This window comes from Equus caballus, chromosome 8 (assembly GCF_041296265.1).
Source record: "Equus caballus isolate H_3958 breed thoroughbred chromosome 8, TB-T2T, whole genome shotgun sequence".
Classification (NCBI taxonomy): domain Eukaryota; kingdom Metazoa; phylum Chordata; class Mammalia; order Perissodactyla; family Equidae; genus Equus; species Equus caballus.
Genome location: NC_091691.1, coordinates 101540518 through 101561953, shown reverse-complemented (window position 1 = coordinate 101561953; position 21436 = coordinate 101540518). Strand labels below are relative to the sequence as shown.

Genomic DNA, 21436 nt, shown 5'->3' with positions numbered 1-21436 from the left:
CAAAGTAGGAAGACATTTTAAACAAGTACAAAATTTAAATATCAGATCAGCAGTTTCTATTTTGCTCTAGTAATCTTTGAATCAATGAAATTCCTCTCTTATGTGAATTCTTATTTTAAGATTTAACAAGTGTTATGACTTACATAAAAACCCAAAGATGGGGGCTGGCCCTGTGGCTGAGTGGCTAAGTTCATGCACTCCACATCAGTGGCCCAGGGTTTGCTGGTTCAGAACCTGGGCACGGACCTATGCACCACTCATCAAGCCATGCTGTGGCAGCGTCCCACATAGAAGAACTAGGATGACTTACAACTAGGATAGACAACTATGTGCTGGGGCTTTGGGGAGACCAAAAAAAAAAAAAAAAGAGGAAGATTGGCAACAGATGTTCGCTCAGGGCCAATCTTCCTCACTAAAAAAAAAAACAAAAAACCCTAAAGATGAAAAGTCCCATGTATTTTCAATAAAATTTGTATTTATTTTTGTCAAGTAATAAGGTAAAAAAGTAACATAGTATTTTTAAAACTTCTAATAAAATTTTTCTTGGGAAACATCTGTGGTCTAAATTTCCCATGCGTAGGACGGGGAAATAATTCTTTACCAATATATAACTATATGGAATTTTTGAAAATGTGTAGAATGCTATAATGTAAAAAAAAAATGTGTTCAACCTTTTCTTTATAAGAAAAAGAATGTGGTCCATTTGCTTTCAAAGAGCAGTCACCAATGATCTGTACTTGTCCCAAAGCCTACACTGGAATGCTAAGATACCAGTTATAACTCTGATGAGTCTTAACTATTCATCTTTTCAGTTTTAGATCTCCAAATTTGCTTATGATTGTAGAACTAAGAATTTCTCCAGGGGCTGGCCTGGTGGTGTAGCAGGTAAATTTGTGTGCTCCGCTTCAGCGGCCCGGGGTTCGCTGGTTTGGATCCTGGGTGCAGACCTACACACGGCTTGTCAAGCCATGCTGTGGTGGCGTCCCACATATAAAGTAGTGGAAGATGGGCACGGATGTTAGCTCAGGGCCAGTCCTCCTCAGCAAAAAGAGCAGGATTGGTGGCAGATGTTAGCTCAAAAAATGTTCCTCAAAAAAAAAAAAAAACGACACGTCCCTCTTGGCATCCACCCTGGTTTGTCACATGGTAGCATCTGTCTTACAACCTGACAGTATGTCAAAAGGAAAGATTCACAAGTCTCAGTGGTTCTCAATTGTGGACGCAACTTATTGGATTTTCAGAATGGAGAAATATCCGCCCCACCCAGGCCTACTGAATAATCATTATTTCTAGAACTGAGCGTGTACATAGAAAAAGGCAAATATAAAAAAAAGGAGAAACAAAACAAAACTATTTGTCCACCTGATGCGCAGACAGGCGCTACAGCAGCAGCGCTTCTTCCCCGACAGCCTCAGCCTGCTACCCTCAATGGCAGCCAAGGGCGCCCAGCCCCTCCACCCTTGCCCACGTCTCGCTGTCTCTTGGACCACGGCCTCCAGGCAGCGACGCAGGACCTAGCTTCTTGACTGTGATGTAATTTTGGTGAAAGGAGTTTTCTCTTTTGAAATAAACTTGTTAATGAGAATCACTAGGCACCTCTCTTTAAAACATTAGGTGTGACTTTTTAAAAAATTTTGATTGAAGGTACTTTTCTGAGGGGTGATTTAACTTATATGATCAAGTTTTACAAAGTATTTGAAGAAGCTTGTTTACTTACATTTCTTCCACAATTGGTTTGATTACTTTACAGAATTATCTAAAGAACCTTGAGTGGAAAGAGTGTATTAAAAAACTATATGTAAGATATACGAAAACTGTCCAGGAATGGGACAAATTAATTTGATATAGGATTTTATCAATCTAAAACTCAAAAAATGATGTAAAGTTAGAAATGACTAATTTACCATATGTAAGATTTTACCATTTATGTCTTCTGTAGATTTCTGAAATTATTTACATCCCAATTCTCTTTTGAGATAAATACATTATATCTAACTTCTGGCAAAAATAACTGGAAATTTAATATGCAAACCTGATGACTCATTTGGAGATAAGAAAAAATCAGATGCTGTAGCTCGTAATAACAGTCCCAAGGTTCAACAGCTTTATTAAAATCTGACTTGGTCAGAAATCAGTTTATGAAGTCAGTGAAACGCTGACTTTTCTCATGTTTTTCCTGTAAGGAAGTCTCACACGTTTCGGGATGTGAGGACACACTGAGACCAAACACACTTATCCAGAAGCTGCCGTCACGCCAGCGTTACACACTGGAAAGAGCTGGGCGGTTTGCTAGCCTATAGTTAAAAGCAAGCACTAAAAACATAATGAAGCTCCCCTCTGTTCCCCAAAAGAGAGCTAATTCTCACGCCTTCTGAGTCCAAAAGAAACACAGACGACGCAGTGTTGTACTTTGAGTAACAGCGTGAAAGGAGATTCTTTAAGAGGCCCCAACTGACCTCATCGGGGCTGGAAGCCTGGTAGGTGCGGTTCTCGTCGCTGAAATCTTGGTCCACCTCGGCATACTCGGTCTCCCCGGTGACGCCAGCCCGGGCCTCATACACGGGGGTCACGTTGTGGCACAGTGCAATAGCCTTCACTGCTTCGTGGACTCGACTGCTAACACTTTTTCTAACTTTGGGAGCTGAAGATTGGGCTTTTCTTGGTGGAGTTGAACTAGCATTGTTTCCACTAGCTTGAGAATACATCTGTAAAATATGGAATGTCACAAAACTAAAGATAAAGCATAGCTGATACGGAAATTATTAACATCTTATTTTTACAAGCTAATTAGCTAGGGATAAGAAAAGTAGCTTTATTTGATTATCCAATTTGATTCTGATGATCTCCTACAGAATATCTATTGGTATGGCAAGTTATTTTTTATCCTAGTACTGCAAATTACTTTGAAATGTCCTGGTTGTCAAGTACACTAAAAACACCTAAAATCGGACAGTCTCCTCTTACTAGATTTACTTGCATTAATTTGCTAAGTCCTTAACAATTTCTGTTTATCCATTACTTTTAGAAACAGTGAATCAAAGAACAAAACAGTATGGTATGCTCACAACTGCTTTCATTTTTCTTTAAAAAGTGCCATGGGTAAAAAGCATAAAGATAAACACAGGAAAAGATGTTTATGAATCTTCCTCTAATACCATAAATTAACCCAGCATGCCTCGGTCTCTGAGGGTAGAGCATCCAGTTTTGTAGAACCATCAGCTACAACAGTCACTGCATCCTGAGGATGCAGGATCCCACGCCACACCAGCATCCTGCTCTCGCAGCGAGCGCCCACTCAGCACTGCTGGGTTTGCCTGGCTCTCCTCGCACTCAGCCGTGCTTGAGGGAGTCATCTCCACCAGCAAAGTGGACGACTTTCTGTCACTCCCCTCCTGCCCGAGGAGGGTGTGGGAGCACCTCCCCTTGACCCCAGCAGGACTGTCAACTGTTTCTTCAGTTAACTTCAGAGGAACTCGTGACAATCCTCCTTAGCTGGAGATTGGACTGGGGGTATGGAGCCACTGAACCGTGAACTCCGTGCTCATCAAATTGCAGTTCTGCCTAATGAAGGGGCGCACGGCTCTGCTCAGCTGGCGCTGCCTCTCAGTGGCTTCAGACCACACCTGCGCTCTGCTCACACTGCCGCTGCCACAGCAGCAGAGAACTCGGGTGATTTCCTCTCTCTCAGTTATGTCATGTTTACTGACGACTGCATGATTTAATTTCACACAAATTCCATTAAAGATTATGCCCTCTATCACCAAATGCTTCCAGTGGGGAAATATAATCAGGTTATAAAAGATTTGTGTTACATTACAGTGGACCTCATAGACTACTATCATCTTCATAATAAAACAGAACATAAGGAATAAAGTCAATTTCACATAAAAAGTACTGTCTAACCAGCTACCCAACAGATAGCTTTTAGTGAAAAAGATTTTTAGAAGTCCTCTTAGATGAAAATAAACATTAAATATTTGCTGTTTTATATAGTGACTCATCTTGTCTGCTTTTAATTTTTTCTAATAAAATAACTTATTTGGAGCTATTAAAATCATATTCATGCATAATATAATTTTTTAAAAAACACGTGTTACCTGGTACTATTTCAATCTAGACATAGATTACTAGGAAAAGGGAAATCTTATTCCTTCTCCTTTTTAGATTTTTCTTCTATTAATGAACATTCTAGGTTACAAAATACTCTGTATTGAAATGACATCCAAATTAATAAAGTGCTTGGTGTTAAGTGTCTATGCATACGTGTGCTTGTGTGTGTATATTAACTTTACAGATAACAAATAGACACACATATGAGATGTTTTTCATTTGACAGTATCTCAAAAGTAAAGAAAAGCATATGCCAGACTGGTAAATATTACAGAAGAAAGAGAAGGTTTTCACAAAACTGAAGGGAAAGCGGACAACACCCTGAACTCTGTCTGAGCGGAAACACCACGAAGGGCAAGTGTAACATGAAGAGTCTCGTGTGTGCAAGAGCCATTCGGGAAGAAGTGACTGTCAACCCACAACGCCCACCAGCCTCTGCAGGTGATGCACCTGGAAGGACCCCACAGGAGCCTGGTGGACGGCAGGGATGGGCGGTGCCCAGGAGCCACCCGTTCCCTGGTGAGCGATGTGCACTTTTGGTCCGGATTTACCTGAGCTCATTATTAGTTGGTGACTCAGTTCTACAACACATCAACAAACAGGCAGAGGAAAACCTAAGGAAGTGATGATTGTTGATACAGACTGTAGTCTTGCATGTGAGCATCTTAAATAGATACCTAGGACTGCTAGGGTTGATTACACTGAATCAGTGGTTTCAAGTTATGTGACAGGTAAAAAGAAACCCAAATGAATGACACACAAATACCACCTGGGAACAGGGCTATGGAAACCGTGGAGCCTAAAATAAGCCTGAAAATGGCCTGTCTCCAAACCCTCCACTGATCTCAACATGATCTGTGCACACACAACAGCCCTGATGTGTCTCACGTTAGGAGCCTGGAATGTTACAAGGATTCCAGACCACAGACTCACTCACAGGGAGCTCACTGCTTAAAATCTTTGGCAAATGCTGTAACCGCTAGGCTGCTTCCTTGTGTGAAAGCAAATAATTCCTGTTCTTGCAACCTCAGATAGCTCCTGTAAGGCTCCAATGAAAAAGACAAGATTCAGGTATGTCAAAAAAAAAAAGTCCTTATATATTAGAGATACAGACTAAATATTTACAGATGAAATGACGCAGTATTTGAGTTTCATTTCAAAATAATATGGTGGAGGAGAATGGCTATAGATGAAACAAAATCAGCCGTGTATTGATATAACTGCTGAAGCTGAATGACAGGTGTATGAGGGCTGATAATACAATGGTGTTGACTTTTGTTTACTCAAAAGGTGAAAAAAAAAGAATGTACCTTTAAAAAATGAGAAAGTCTTATTAATTATGAAGAAAAACAGAGGGATTGTTAAGAAACATATTTGATGCAGCATTCAATATTCTTAAAAATACTATGTTTACTGAGTAATTTTTACAAATAATTCACTAAGAAATTTAATATGAATAAATGACTTAAGGTCATTTTGCCCTCTATGATTACAGAATATAGAAATGCTTATTTAAAATTACTCCCAAAACTGGTTCTTGATTTATAAATTGGAACTGGTAACTAAAGTAATACAATGTATTAAGATAATCAAAGAAGTCTGCTAATGTACAGGTTACCATATAATTAAGGCTCAGTTAAACTCAACAGTAGGGGATATTTTGCAAGAAGTTGGCCTCCGGAAGTCAATTAGCTTACCTGGGAGTAAGAATTCATGACGTGGCTCTGAATCTCATCCATCGTGTCAGTTCCGTAAGACACAGTGCCCAGATGCAGCCGCTTGAATATCATCTCATTCTGGGTGAGGGTTCCTATAGCAGATGTAGCAACAACAAAAAAATACATGAACACAGGGAGCTCATCAGGAAGATCAAGACATCCCACACACTTTACGTCCATAGGCCAGATGCTTGTCATACATTTGAACACACCTCTGCAGCAAAAATGTTCTACTCTGTAACACCAAGTATTTTTAAATGTTATTTGTCATTATTTTCATTTTACTAGTGAGAACAAGAAGTTTTCTTCCTAGCATGTCAAGTTCCCTTTTTAATAACTTTTAATAGTGTGAAGGGTTCTGGTTAGAGAAAGAAAGTTTAGTCCTGCCTTTCAGTTCAGATCTGTTATTTGGTACAAATGTAATGTTCGCCTGTTCTGAGAGAGATGATTCAAGTGTTTCATGTCTACCTGTGACTCCATACACACCAGTTAGGATTACTGTTCAAAGCAAAACAGCTCATCTGATGCAGAACTCCCACCCGAACACAGAGGCTGTTTTAAGTTAAAAAGAATATTTTACAATGACTGTTTTAGAGATTGTTTTGATAAATCATCTTAAAAGAATGGATAAATTAGAGTTTCATAAACTTGAAAGACTGGCTACTATCAGGGATGCTCGCCAGTTGTATACATTTTTCCTTTTGCAAAGTTTTATGTCCCTTCTCTAATACCCTGAATAACCGCCTCCTGAATTTCATGAAAGTAAGCGGGAATAGAACATAATCATCAAAATTACATGAGAAGTGCAGTTTCAAAGGGTTTTTTCCTTGGTTATACCATCCTCATTAAATAAAGTAGAATGAACTTAAAATACTAGGTCATATTAAATAATGTAGCTAGCAATAATTCAGCTTCCAAATGAAATAAGGGAGTTCTATAAATGTATCAAAGATTTGAGATGAAAACGATAGTCCCACTATCTATAGCAAAAAGATAAAATTTTACACTAATTCCTATTAGTCTAAGTACAAAGTTCACCTCTATTAGGTGTGCCCAAATGAGCAGTTCTCTGAAAAATTATTTAACAAATATATTATTTAAATTCAAAATATTTTACTTATCAGAGTAATTGACAATTAAGAATTTCCTTTAGACTTTTTTCTCTGATATACACTGAACGTGAAGCATTATAATTTATAGTGGGGCATGGTAATGAGGCATAAATGCTAAGCAGTTTATAAATAGGAGTATGATTAATAATGCTTCTTTTAACCTAACTTCCTATTCCTAACAATTCTACATACACCACAAAGTTAAAGAACATCACAAAAGACACCTGCACAGCTCCTACCAAGAACGGACTGCTATTTCCTTAGGTCTTAAACCACCTTAAGCAAGTGACCAAAGCCCCTGAGTGAGGAGGCCACACTCCATCCCTCGTGGCTGTCACCTTATGCCACAGGGACAGGCACTGGCTGCAGGGCTTGCCAGGTGCTGAGACGTGATCCTTTGCTCCGCTGAAGGGACCGTTACCGATCTTCTCGCGCCAGCTCTCTGCTCGCACTTTCCCCACAGAGGTCCCTGCTCGCTGGGACTCACAGCCCAGCCTTCCCTTCCCCTGACAGCCTGCACGCTCCACCAGCAGTGTGCACCCAGGGTGCCCAAGAGGGGCCTGTGTAGGCTCATACTCCCTCCTGCAGGGACCTCGCTGAGATGGCACGACCCCCATGCACTCAGCCTCCTCATTGTGAAACGCCTGCCCGAGGGCTGGGGGACAAGCAGGCATCCAGGCAGAGGCGTGACACGGTAGGTCCCTGAGCACCACCACCATCGACGTCACCCCTACCCTTCCTTTACTGTCTGTATTCCATCGACCCTCACAACTTTCAACCCTACCTCAGAAATGAGGCGCGAGCCCTCTGCCCCTCTGACATCTACTCTGGAACTCTGTAGTTCTGCCCTCTTCATCTCCCATCCTGATTTGTAAGCCTCTGACCGGTTTCCAGTCCTCTAACCAGCCTGATCCTCCTAGAACAAGGACCCCTTCATTCTACTCTCCCCTGCTTAAACACCGCCAGTGACCCTCCACTGTTTCCAACCAAGCTCCTTGGAATGGAAAGCAGGTCCTTCAGTCGGCCTTCCTGTCAGATTGTAACGTTCCTTGCTGCAGCAAGGCTTCAGGATTCTCCAAACACACCATCAACTCTCACATTCCTGGAAACTTCCAATAAGCCTGGAATTCATTTATCTTTTTGGCAAAAAACTCCTTAAGAGGCATGACTACATGCTGGTTCTGGAGAACTTGCGTGCAAACCCCCGCTGTCACCTGCAGGCTATGGAAGCTCACGGCGCTGCGTGAGCTCTCAAGCCTCACTTGTTTGTCTGCAAAACAGAGAACGACCACCTAGCTTGCATGCAAACAGCAAGGAGCAAGTGAGATAACATGTCAAGTGTCTGAAACACAGAGGAGTGAAGGTGCCTCTCCCCAAGAAGCTTACGGCATGGCAGGCAGAGAGACACAGGGAACAGTTCTCTTTCTGAGAGGTAACAATGCAGCAGAACCTAAGTGCAGAGGCCCTGAGGTGCCTGGGGGAGGCGGGGACTGCATAAACCCCATGAACGACGGATGCTGATGCAAGGGGAGGGCTGGAGAGGGAACAGCAGGCGAAGCTGGAGAAACAACACGTGTCCCATCACCAAGGCATCCTGTGCCAGGCTTCTGGGTTCTGATTTCATTCTGGGGACTCCTGGGTGAGTGAGAGTGACTGGTCACCATGCTGGGGATGGGTCACAGAGGTCCAAGTCGAGGAAGGAGCTGGTATAAAGGCGTAGGTGAGGAGTGACGAGGCTGTACGGGTCGACAGAAAGGAACAGACAAATTCCTGAAATATAGGAAAGCTGAGGCACCTGGACATCACTGCTGGACACAGAAGCTCCAAATCTGCTCAGAGCATGCTGAGGCCCACTGCCTCTGCTCAGGGATGCTGCCACTCACTGGGAAATAGGAGAGAGGAAAGTGGATAGAAGATGATGAGTCTGCTTCAGGAAATGATGAATCTGAAGTGCTGTAGGCAGACAGAGAGAGAAGACGGATGGCTATGTGCAGGGCCGGGGCTCAGAAGAGAAGGCTGGCCGGGAAGGCCTGTGATAGATGCTACTGCACATGTGTTTTTAGCCACTTGCAGAGCACACTGCACCTCTGAGCTGTATTTTGGTAATAATACTCCATTATCCTATGTTCATCATATATCTTACACTCCCAACTATGTCACGGGTATACCTTGCTGTTCCTTTCATCCCTTCAAATCAAGCACTGCATTTCATGGCATAGTGGCCCCACCAGATACCACTGACATTTGAATAGTTTTAAATTTATATGTAGTGCTGTTAGATAGCCTGGGGAAGACCCCTCATAAAGGCCTGCTACAGAAGGGCAGGGCGCGTGCTCATTCCTGTGTTATATGTAAGTTAATAAGGTGCAGAGAAATCCAGGAATCCTCACAGTCTGTTAGGAAATTAGTGAGACGAGCTCAGATGGTTTGATTACAATTTCTGTGTGTCTTCCACCATGTCAAGCTGCTTCAATTAGATACTTGCTAATTAACTTTTATGGGCTGTGCTAATATTTGTTGAAGAAGCTGAAAGAATGATTCAAAGAATAGATTCAGTTAAGGTTACAATGTATGTTAGGAATAAAAGAGATTTGGGGCCAGCCCCACCGCCAAGTGGTTAAGTTCACGTGCTCTGCTTCGGCAGCCCGGGGTTTCACTGGTTCAGATCCTGGGCGTGGACACGGCACCGCTCATCAAGCCATGCTGAGGCAGCATCCCACATGCCACAACTAGAAGGACCGGCAACTAAAAATACACAACTATGTACCACGGGGCTTTGGGGAGAAAAAGGAAAACTAAAATCTTAAAAAAAAGAGATTAAATTATACCTAGGAAAAAGGATAAGTCACTTTTAGAAAGAGATCAATCTTTTCTAGAAAGATCTCTTGGGCCATGTTTGATACATTTCAACAGGTTTTACAATAGTCAAGAAAAATAATCACAACATTTATTAAAATAAATGTGAACAATATGGTATTCATCATACCACAACTACAGCTTTTGGGAAAAAAATTTATACAACAAGGGTGAATAGAACAAACCCTCTATCTCACAACCTAGAACCTGGTAGAGGAAGCAAGTGTTTGGGGTAAAGGATGTTGCCCACTTTCAGCAGACGTGTCAGCAAAAGCAATTCTTGACAATGCACCAAGGCAAGCTACCGCTTCTGCTACACACCCTTCGAGGCCCCAGAATGGGGGTGGCAGTGGCCACCTGGACTCGAGCCTTCTGAGCATGGCCAGGGGCCCAGTCTTCTAGGACACGTTGTCTACGCTGTCAAGTGGGGGTGCACGACTGCATTACTGTAGACCGCCTAGCTAGAGCATTCTACAATTTGACATTTAGCTCTAAAAATTAATGTGTTTATAATAAACTGTATCAGCTATTTTCACAAATATTATCTTCCTTGATCCTCACAAAGACCCTGGGAGGAAACAGAAGCACAGACTGGTCAAGCCACGTATCTGTGGCCAGGACTCAGCCAGAGAGCATGCCGTGGTGTGCCACTGAGCAGTGTGCTTCACTGCAGATGTTTGTACTCTACATGAAACGCCAGAGGATCATTACATACTTATAGTTCTCTAGTTTAAAGACTATCACAGATATCAATGAAATGATGGCAAAAAGTAAGATAAATGTGCTTTTACATAAGACACATCCTAGTTAAAAGAAAAAATATTACACTGAAAGGAAATGTGACTCTTCTACTCTTAACCAAGACCTCTTTCCTATTTGCCAATCTAAAAGCAAGGTGTTTTGTTGCCTGTTTGCATTAATTTTTATTTTGAAATAATTACAGAGTCCCAGAGAGCTGCAGATACACAGGGGAATTCCCTGTGCCTTCCCCAGCTCCCCGCACTGGTTGTGTCCTACATAAGGATAGTGTAACACCAAACCAGGACTCTGGCGCCATCCAACGTGTGTGTGGTCCTGTGCCACCTCATCGCATGCACAAGTGTGTGTAGCCACGACTGCAGTCAAGGTGCAGAACTCTTCCAGCTCTACACAGACCTCCCTCACCAGTCCTTTGCAGTCGCATCCCTCCCTCGCCATCCCCGACCCTGGTGACCACGAATCAGTCCTCCGTCTCTGTACTTCTGTTATGCCAAGAATGGCCATCCAGGCTGCACATGTCATCTCCACTGACCGCCTGGCAGAGACTAAAGTCCAGCCCCTTCTTGGCCTTCTCTGACACCATACTGGCCAGGGAGTTGGGTCACCTCTGGACGGCCAGGCAAGGGTGCAAGTCTAAGGTCCGACTCAGTCTTTGGGGACAGGGGGTGGGGTTTTTTCTCAGCTCTACTAAGATGTAACTGACATAGAGCACTGGGCACGTTTAAGGTGTATGACATGTTGATTCGATACATTTATATGCTGCCAAATGATTACCACCAAAGTGTTCGCTGACACCTCCAACCTCTTACAAAGCAAGGGGCCCAGTTTTCCTGTGGTCTTCGGCTCGAGTCAAGTGTGGAAGCTTCCGTCTTGCAGGCTGCTCCTTTGGACAGAGCGAGCAGCTCCTCTCGCGTGTCTGTCCCCGGGGATCTCTGGGTTGCTGGCTTCTTTAGTGGCCAGTGCAGGTACGAGGCAGAAGAGCACCTAAGGGATTGGCCACTGTCATTCCTGAGGCCCTGAGGGCCCGGCCAGTCTGCCTTCTTCTCCGTCCTCACGGTCTTATCTTGTGTTCCACGTGTAACGTCAGGTCTTAGCGTACTTGGCAGGAGGGAGAAGGGGAAGCACACTCACTCCATCGTTCCAGAACTGGATGCCTTCGTTTTCATTTTAAAAGTTGTAAATGCTCATTTGCCCTTAAAACACCCTGGGTCATCTGGTGTGTATATAACCCTTCCTACTTTTACCTATAATCAGAGGACATTGATGAGACAGGTACACGTTCATAGACTATCTTTTCACTTGACAGTACACACGGGTATTTTATGTTATTTTTAGTGAGTATATCCTAAGTCCACCATGAAATACCACGTTCTGTTGGACTGTTCTCCCAAAGACAGATACTCAGACAGTTTCTAATTTTTTGCTGTTACAAAGAATGCAGCTACATAAATCTTCCTTCTGTGGGGTCGATTCTTAAAGACGGGATTCAGAGACCACCATCTGAACTTATACACAGGCCACACTGGTCTTCCACAAGGCTGTACGCATCGTCACACCCGCCATCCACACGCAATGACCAGCAGTGTCATTAACAGGCATCAGTCATAATCACAGAGCTGTTCAGAAGCACAAAGCTGTTTCGAGGCACTAGCCCTGAACTACATTCTTAAGATTCACAAGTTATACATTCATTTACCTCGTGACTTTCACACCTGTTTTCTGATTTAAAAAACTATTAAATTCTACTATTCACATATAACTTGCTAATAGTCATGTACTTAAGAGGTTTTGAGATGAAATATTGCTATAATAAAACATTTTGGTTTTAAATTTATATTTTTTTCTTTAGTAGGGGCAGTAGTGTGAGTCAGACTGCACTGTTGTCAGCTGACCAGGATGCCCATGAGGTCAGGTCTCCTGCTCCCTGGCCTCAGATCAACAGGATGGAAGGGCTGCCTTCCAGGCTGGTGCCTCGGTGTCTAACGGTTCACATCCCAGCTGATCCTGAGCGCCGCTGCCCACCGGTCACCTGGAGACTTCAGTGCTGATGCCCGGGTCGCAGCGCTCAGCAACCAAATCAGAACATCCAAGGACAAAGTGAGGCACCGAGATTCACAGTCTGAGAACCACGGCGTCCGCCTTCTCCAGATAACAGACAGCGTGTTCCACGCAGTGTATCCGGTGAGGGAAGGATCAGTTTTAGAGAATTGACAGTAGCACAAACCCCACGATTTCTATACGTCAGCTTTTAGACACAATGGTGGCTATTTCCAGCAGTTCGTACATTTGCTGCGCTTCTTTCCCTTCAAAATTGAATACATAATCACCTGGATTGGGTTCAACAAACATGCAAATAAAGGCCAATAAGAGCTGCTTTTAACTCATCCAGTTACTTCCGAACTTATTTCCACAGCCATTTTAACTGCATTATGAGAACTACATCTATTTTATTATTAGTATCAGCACATTTATTTTTCCATTTTCCAATTATTTAGAAAATAAAAGAAAAAGGAGTTGAAATACATGAATGTTGCTGTTATCAAGAAGGCAACAAAGCAAATACTTTCCCCAATAAGCAACACAAAGTGATCCAAAGTGACACAAAGTGATCAAAGTGATAAAAAGCAATCCAAACCAACAGTCAGCTTGTCAAGGAGAGGATGTGGACATGCTGACTTTGAAAACTCACATGTATGAAGGCGAGCACACGTTTCAACCATGCCTATTCAAACAATCTGGGCAACTTAAAAGAATATAAAAAGTGCTTACAAGTTAATTATGATAATGCAACCAAAATTCCTTATCTGCATAAATATCGTACACAGCATACAACTGGTCACTTGAAGAAACTTGCCATAATTTATTCTGAATACATACTTTACTAAAAATTCATAAATGAAGCTAAGGATGTAGGAGCGAGACGTGGTGGGGCGTAGACAAGGAGCCGAGCCCAGGTAGCTGGTCTGAGCACTCTCCTGCTGCCGCTCGTCCAGGGCACTGCGCCTCCTCCTGCTCTCGCCAGCACCGAACATGCTCACAAAGCAGCGTCGTGGAAGACACACCACTTGTCCAGGGCAAACAGGGCACAGGAAGCACAGCCACCCAGGGGAGCCGGCGCAGGAGCACAGGACGCCCAGTGAGTGGCGTCCGGGAGCCTGCGCGTCTGACGGGGCTCTCCTGCTGCTCTTCACACACGCGGCCATCCTGTCAGGGCCATCAATCTTTGCTTCCTAATTACATAATTAGGAAATAATTCTTAGGTTTGAGGATTTAAATTCAGTATTAGATATAATTATTGTATGATAGTTGAGAGTCTTTAAAGGCAAAACAGGACTAACTACCAGACTGAGCTACACTTTTGTCTTTCACTAAACTAACTGTAATATAATGTATTTTAAAGTTCAACAAACTACTCTATTAAGAGCACTTAAAATACCATAAAAAATCAAATGAAGACAATTTTTGACCTATAACGTCCAACTCCCTAGTTTTATATTTGATGAAAATGAGGTTAAGTTACTGGCTGAGGACACAACAGGTGATAGCCGAGAACTATGAGGTTGCATACACTATCGGTCTCTTTAAAACATAAGCATATTATCAAAATACATACATAAGCATATAAAAATACCTATTCAACACACACATAATGCCACTCTAAGATGCTCCAAGAGGGCGGAGCCCCACGGAAGGGTCGCTGTGGCGGCTCTGGCTTCCTTCTACGCAGCCATCATTGCGGTTTGCAATCACGTCCCTCTGGCCTTAGCTACTGAATGCCTGTCTCCCCTGCTGGACTGGATGCTCCTTGAGGACACGACCAGTGTCATTTTGTCTCCAACTCTATCCCCAGAACCTGACTCTTAAGTAGGAGCCAAAAGAGTTGTTGACTAAAGGAATATAAAAAAATGAAGCTAACGCTCTTTTAAAAAGAAGAGGCTGGTGGTGGAAGGTATGTAGGACATTGCAAATTAGAGAAATGGAAACAACTGCATTTCTGTTTCTCAACTAAAGTATTTTCTAAGTGGAATCCAAAGCTGGAAGCACTGTGCAAAAAAGCAGAGGACACTTTGTATATTTAATTCTCTCCTGTCCTGAAAAGTAATTAGATTTATCTGAAAAATCCTTTTTTTCTTTGATTATTGACTGCAAATTGTAGTTACCTGTGATGCTTAACACAGATTTAGGAACATGTAAACATTTTTAAAAGCAACATGACAATATGTTTAGAGACAATCCACATATATTCACATTAATTAATTGATTTTGGAAACGTGCCATTTCTGATGGCAGGTAGTAAAATATCTGCCATCAGAGACCCGGGGCAGGATCACTGCATTTGGAGTGAAGCTGCACCAATGATACGAACACATCTAAAAAGGAAATGGAGAGAGAGCAAGGCTTGGCTTACATGGAATCTGCCTCACGTGAAAATTATTCTTTAAATATCCACTTACATTCTGCCCTCAACTACAATATCCCCTTACCTAAACTTCAGTGGGCCAAAGAGGAGTAAGAAAAACTTCAGAAAATTTCTGGAAACTTTACAGATTTTAAAATTTACACAGCTTTCTTGGAGGAATTGAAAATGAAAGAATCCAGATAGTTATAAACATAATTACATGCCAATTCCACTTCAGTAGCCAATGTATTTATGCTGCTTTAGGAAGGAAGTTGATTTGAAGAGAAAAATGTTGATTTTGAATGTCTTGTCAAATGCCACACTTTCCCAGTAATAATAGCATTTAACATGTGGAAATGCACCCTGGAAGGCCCCAATGGCATGTGGGCATCACTCTTGCTGTGTGTGTGCACATGCATACCTACAGCTGGGATAAAAAAGAACCTTGCGAAATTCAATTATGAATGTGAGAAACACAAAACACCAGGAACTGAAATTCAGGAATTTATTTTCTTTCCCACCCCCTCTGTACTTTTTTAGAGGAAATATGAAACATACACAAAAGTGGACAGAAGCGTGTCATGAAAAGCATGGTGCAGGGCCCCGCTTCAGCAAGGACCGCCTCAGGGCCTCACTTCTTCATGCAAACCCCATCCACTCTCTGTGTATTATGGCTGAGACCAACCTGAGACATGCCATTCGTCCATGAGCATGTCTGTGTTAGTAACGAAAGAAAGGGCTCTTAAAACAGAGAACCCCAATGTCGTCAGACCAAAAAGTAGCAGTGACTCCTAATGTCAAAGAGCAAGGCAGGGCCGTGCCTTCCAGTTGTGTCGTCAGCGTCACGTTTTTATACTGTTGTTTGAACGTGGACCCAGGCAGGTCTCCTGAGCCTCTCTGATCATAGCCTTCTCCCCTCTTTTTCCCTTGTAACTGAACTTATTAAAGCAACCAACTGACCGCTTCAGTGACCTGCAGTGCCGTTTCACACGCGCCTGCAGGCTCGGGATCTGCTATAACCTGTGCAGGGCAGACAGGGCTCCACAGACCACTCTGCGCAAGCAGAGCTCTTCCACCAGGAGGCATGGCATCCGCTGCCTCTTCCTGTGATGGTAATGGGTGCTGTTGGTCAGTTCCTGCACCACAAATCCATCCTGGGTTGAAAGTGGCATCTGTTTGAGTCATATGGCATTTACTTTGGAGTATCTTTTCCTGGAGATTATTGAAGATGAAAAATCTGGCATTCCCAAATGCAAATAAATCCATATAGACAACAGATATTTTCCAAAACCAACGGCAAATCGTTACGATCACTCCATTCACAGACTGCTAGACACTGGGGTGCAGAGCGAATACTAGTTTAACACTTCGCTTTAGCTAGCTGTCTTCCATTAGCCTGGTGACAGTATTTCAAGTTCTGAGATTCCCAACTTCAACTGTGCTACCATATTTTGCTTCTTATTACCATTTGGAGAAATCTCTAGAGTAATTCTACACAAAGATTCCTTGAAAATATGGGGGGTCAGATAGTGCCACAGATACATACAAGCAGAATAAATACTAAATATGAATATACTGTTGCATTTATACATCTGGTTTAAAATAATTTAAAAGATAACTGAAGCCCAGGTTTGAACTATTTCTTTCTCCTTCTGGGTCATGTTTATAAAGCTTTGTGTTTAGATAGATACCTAAAAGCTCCTTGTTCAGTTGCTTAACTGAGCCAGGGAGAATGAAATAGAAAACAAATTTAGCTTCTGAAAACCAAGCAATTTAAATAGATGATCATTTTGGTGCTTACACTAGGTCTATGATCCATTTTGAGCTAATTTCTGTACATGGTGTGAGGTAGGGGTCCAACTTCATTCTTTCGCATGTGGAAATGCAGTTTTCCCAGCACCATTTGTTGAAGAGACTATTCTCTCCCATTGAGTGTCTTGGCACCCTTATTGAAAACCAATCAACCATAAGTGTCAGGACTTATTTCTGGACTCTCGATTCTATTCCTTTGATTTTTATGTCTATCCTTATGCCAGTACCACACAGTCTTGATCACTGTAGCTTTGTAATAAGTTTTGAAATGAGAAACTGTTGAGTCCTCCAACTTTGTGTTTCTTCCAAGATTGTTTTAGCTATACTGGGCCCCATGTACTTCCATATTAATTTTAGGATTAGCTTGTCAAATTTCTGAAAAGAAGGAAGTGGGATTTTGATAGGGATTGTATAGAACCCATAGATCAATTTCGGGAATACCACTGCCGACTTAACACTTGAAGTACTGATTTTATCTTTTGATGCTACTGTAAATGGTACTGTTTTCTTAATTCTATTTCTGGATAAGTCATTGCTAGTGTACAGAAATACGATTCATTTTTGTATACTGATCTTGTATCTTAAGCCTTACTAAACTCATTTATTGATTCTAATGGATTTTGAGGAGATTCCTTAGGATCTTCTATATAAAGACCACGTCAGACACAAATAGATAGCTTTACACTCCTTTATAATATGGATGCCTTTTTCTTTTTCTTGCCTTGTTGCTTGGATAGAAGCTTGAATGTTCACAGCAGCATTGGTCATTACAGACAAAAAGCAGAAACAACGCTAATGTCCATCAACTGATAAATAGATAAATAAAATGTGGTGCATCCATACAATGGGATATTATCCGGCAATAAAAAAGAATGAAGCACTGACACATGCTATGATGTGGCTGAACCTTGAGAATGCTGCACTGAGTGAAAGAAGCCACTCACAAAAGGCCACATAACGTATGGTTCCATTGATGTGGAAAGTCCAGAATAGGCAAATGCATTGAGGCAGGAAGCAGATTCGGGGTTACCTAGGGCTGGGGTGGGGGAAGGGGAAGGACGGGGACGACAGCTGGTGAGCACAAGGTGGCTTTGTGGAGTGAGGGAAATGTTCTAAGTGCAGTGTGGTGAAGGGTGCACAGCAGTTATTAGCCAAATGCTGAGAGAGTGATCTATCCTGACGGTTTGTCATTTGAATCAAACACTATGTAATGATAACTGCTGAATCTTCTAAAATTTCTAAGTTGCTAATAAATCATATTTCAAGCAGCTTAAAACTGATATATTCTAATCAATGACTAGCATCGCTCATCAAACAAACAATGAAATTTGGCTGTTATTTTGCCATTTGAACAAATGTATTCACATCTTGTTGGGTTAAAGAAACTGGAATATTTATGCAGACATTCCTTTATGTAAGTGGCACATACAATTTCTTAACATATTAAGATGAATCCTGAAAATAATTTTTAAAATTTCAATGATGTTTTTATTTCAGAGCTGACTCTGTAAAATGCTGAGCAGGAAAGTCAGTGGGGATTTCAGACTTTCTATTCTTTTGTACAGCAGGTAAGTAGTAAGATTCAATCAGTTATTAAGAGTCAACAATGTAAAATTATTTTTCAAATCTTAAATGATTTTCATGATTTCAACCAGTTGATAGTTTCTACAATTTTTGTCATCTTAATACAACAAAAGTTATGTCCCAAACTTGAAACTTCACAAAGGGGCGAGACTAACTTAGGCAGACAGATGTGGAGAGCCACCACGTCAGAGAGCTTCACAGTGACCTGGTCATTGTGGTAGTTCTATGGACAGAAAGTGTCTGGGACAAAAGGTTTGTCTGTGATTCCTGAAAAAAAAAAAAAGGTGTAGTTCTTCAATAAAGCGGCCTTTTTGGACCACAATGAGTGAAGCAGGCAAAGAGGAAATTAATTCCTAACAAAAAAGCCCTGCAGGCATCATTCTCAGGGTGGCAACAGATGTGATTCACAACCACGCAGAGGAGACATCACTGGAGAAGCAGATGCAAAGCTTTCTGATCAAATATTGCTGGCCTGTGATTTGGCCTCATATCGAAGCTCTAACACACTGCAGCAGAAGAGCGAGGGAGCGATTACAGCAGAGAAACAAAAGCAACTCTGCCTCCGCTCCCAGGGACAGGCAGCTAGCTTCTCTAGATTGCGCGTAGCTGCCTGTGAAGGTTCTAGTAAAGCAAAGGAACGACCACAGGGAATCGGCAGCCACATGAAAGCACAAAGGCACTTAGATCTTACAATGAAGGAGTGGAAACAAAACTTCTAAGGTGATAACACTAATTTACCAAAGTGAGAGTACGCAGTGACTTTTAAAATACCTAACATTATTTAATGTGGAGTCACATATTATATTTGCTGTAAAGGAGGCTTTCTCCAAAGGTTATCATTCCCAGCACTGTGGGCATCTGCTCAACCACCGCATGTGCTGAGTATCTCACTCGGTCCAAACACCCCCAAAATGTTAACTACAGCACTCACACCCAAGTGTTCACATTAGCAAACACCTGTACCAGTAAGACTGTTCACACTTGTCACAGCTGAAGACCCCGGTCATCACCATCAGGCAGGAGAGACCGCAACTGTCCTCTGGTTCAAGGACACTAACAAACATTTCTAAGTCTTACTTGTGAGAGGTACAAGCTTTGTACATATGCACTAATGGCATACACACCATGCTCTGCTGCCTTTGCAAACTATGGAAACAGCACTTCCTCATCACAGACGATGCCACCCTATGAAAATCACTTGTGATTCAAGTCTAAACAATGTGGCATTTTAGGTAATAGATGCTATAATTAAAAAGCAAGTCCTAAAAAACTTGTTGTTTTAGTAGATGTTTTTAGTAATGGTTTTCTTCTACATGAAGATAAAAACTCTCTAACAAAGGAATTAATATATTGCTTTAATAGGCTGCAGCCTGAGTTAAGTTTTAAAATTTAGGAGTTCTCTGCAGCATTGTTCTTTAAACAAAGGCACTGTCAAATGCAACCAGTGAGAAGATTAAAGTTCTCCCAGCAGATTAAGTACAAGTGATCTGTCCTCCAGTTTCAGCATCATTTGCTCATTTATCACATAACGTCTAGTATTTCTGGTCAGTGTCAATAAGCTCTGTATCCTGGCAGTTAACAGATGTCGACTCCTGTCGAATGAATTACTTTATGTTTCACGCACTGGTGGCCGCAGATGTGTCACTATAGCAACATCATTAATTTCAGATCTTACCGGAAACGTGCACTCCAATCAAACCTAATTATACCACATTGCTTTCTTGTCCACAAGAAGGAAACTGTAATGCAATTATTGGGATACTTCATTTTCTATTCTGCTGCGGAAAACGAGAGAGGCACTATGATGGACACTTCTTGTCAAAAAGCTGCCTGATGAAGCACAAACCCAATTTACAATCATAGGAAGGACCACCTCACAGTTACGTTAGCAACCTAAGGCTCCTTACACAACAGCTCATTCTTAACCATTTCAGCGGAAACTCGGGCCTCTCAGAAGATGTTTGCAAACTGCCTTACACCCCTATCTCTGATATTGAGAACTCAAAATTCTTCACCCTCTACCAAACAACCACCTACTGTCAGACCCTCTGTGACCATGGAGGCCACCACAGTGACCGCTAAAACCTGACCAACTTCTGATTTCCATCCTGAAGGGGAGAGCAGAAGAGTTGAATTATTTATGTGAACAAAGTAAGGAACAAAAAGCAGAGCATGATTACTGAAGTTCTGGGAATAAAAATGCATATCAGTAAATACCAGATATATGCCAGCTTCACCAGGACAATAATGCAAAGAGTGCAGACAGTTTTTGGAATCTGACCGTGCCTCGTGGTTATGTGTGCCTGACTATCCCAGTTATGTCCTCCTGTGTGAATACCACCACAAAACCTTCCTGGCTGACAACACGCAGCTTTCCTCAGAAGGGTTAGGGGATTTACCCAAGATCACACAGCATTAAAGATTCTCCCCCAGGTCTGTTGCCAGGCTCCATCCGACTGTGTGAAAAGCATGTTTTCACAGAGTGAAAGCAAGGATGGGACTAAATCCTATTTACCTGCTTGCAGTGACAAGACAACTAGACACTTAGTCCTCTATTTGCATCACCACGAGTAGCCACAGCAACACTCCCTGCTCCGAGCCCCTGGGATCTTGACCCAAGGCTGACGCCCTCAGGAAGGAGGAGACCCAGTCCCTCCAGCCGGGTGGCCTCTGACATCTACTGCTTTGACCAGGAATGTAGCAGGAGTCAGGGTGCGGGACCCTGAGACCAGGATGCAAGTCAAGAGTTCCCTGGAGATGGCTGCACAGTAATCGTGAAGTCCTGGGAGAGGTCACAGCTGCAGACATGGTGGGGAGATGCCCAAATGTAGATGAGACCGTCTCCCATGGGACAGACACAGTGCTGTCACAGGGCGTGCACACAGAAGTGCTCCACAGGGGCCAGCCCCGTGGCCGAGTGGTTAAGTTTGCGCTCTCTGCTTCGGCGGCCCAGGGTTTCACCGGTTCGGATCCTGGGCGTGGACATGGCACCGCTCATCAGGCCATGGTGAGGCGGTGTCCACATGCCACAACCAGAAGGACCCACAACTAAAATATATAACTATACACTGGGGGGATTTGGGGAG

At 42.5% G+C, this 21436-nt stretch overlaps 1 protein-coding gene across 22 annotated transcripts in view; it reads right to left on the bottom strand.

Moving 5' to 3' along the window:
- The window catches only part of ATP9B (ATPase phospholipid transporting 9B (putative)), a 287141-nt gene that overhangs the window by 55316 nt on the left and 210389 nt on the right, over window positions 1–21436 (bottom strand). For all 22 annotated transcript variants that reach the window (XM_023648016.2, XM_023648017.2, XM_023648021.2 and 19 more), the window contains 2 exons: window positions 5808–5920; window positions 2457–2705 (listed from right to left, as the gene is read on the bottom strand). In XM_023648016.2, coding sequence (XP_023503784.1) covers window positions 2457–2705; window positions 5808–5920 — 362 coding nt within the window. The remainder of the gene's footprint in view (window positions 1–2456; window positions 2706–5807; window positions 5921–21436) is intronic.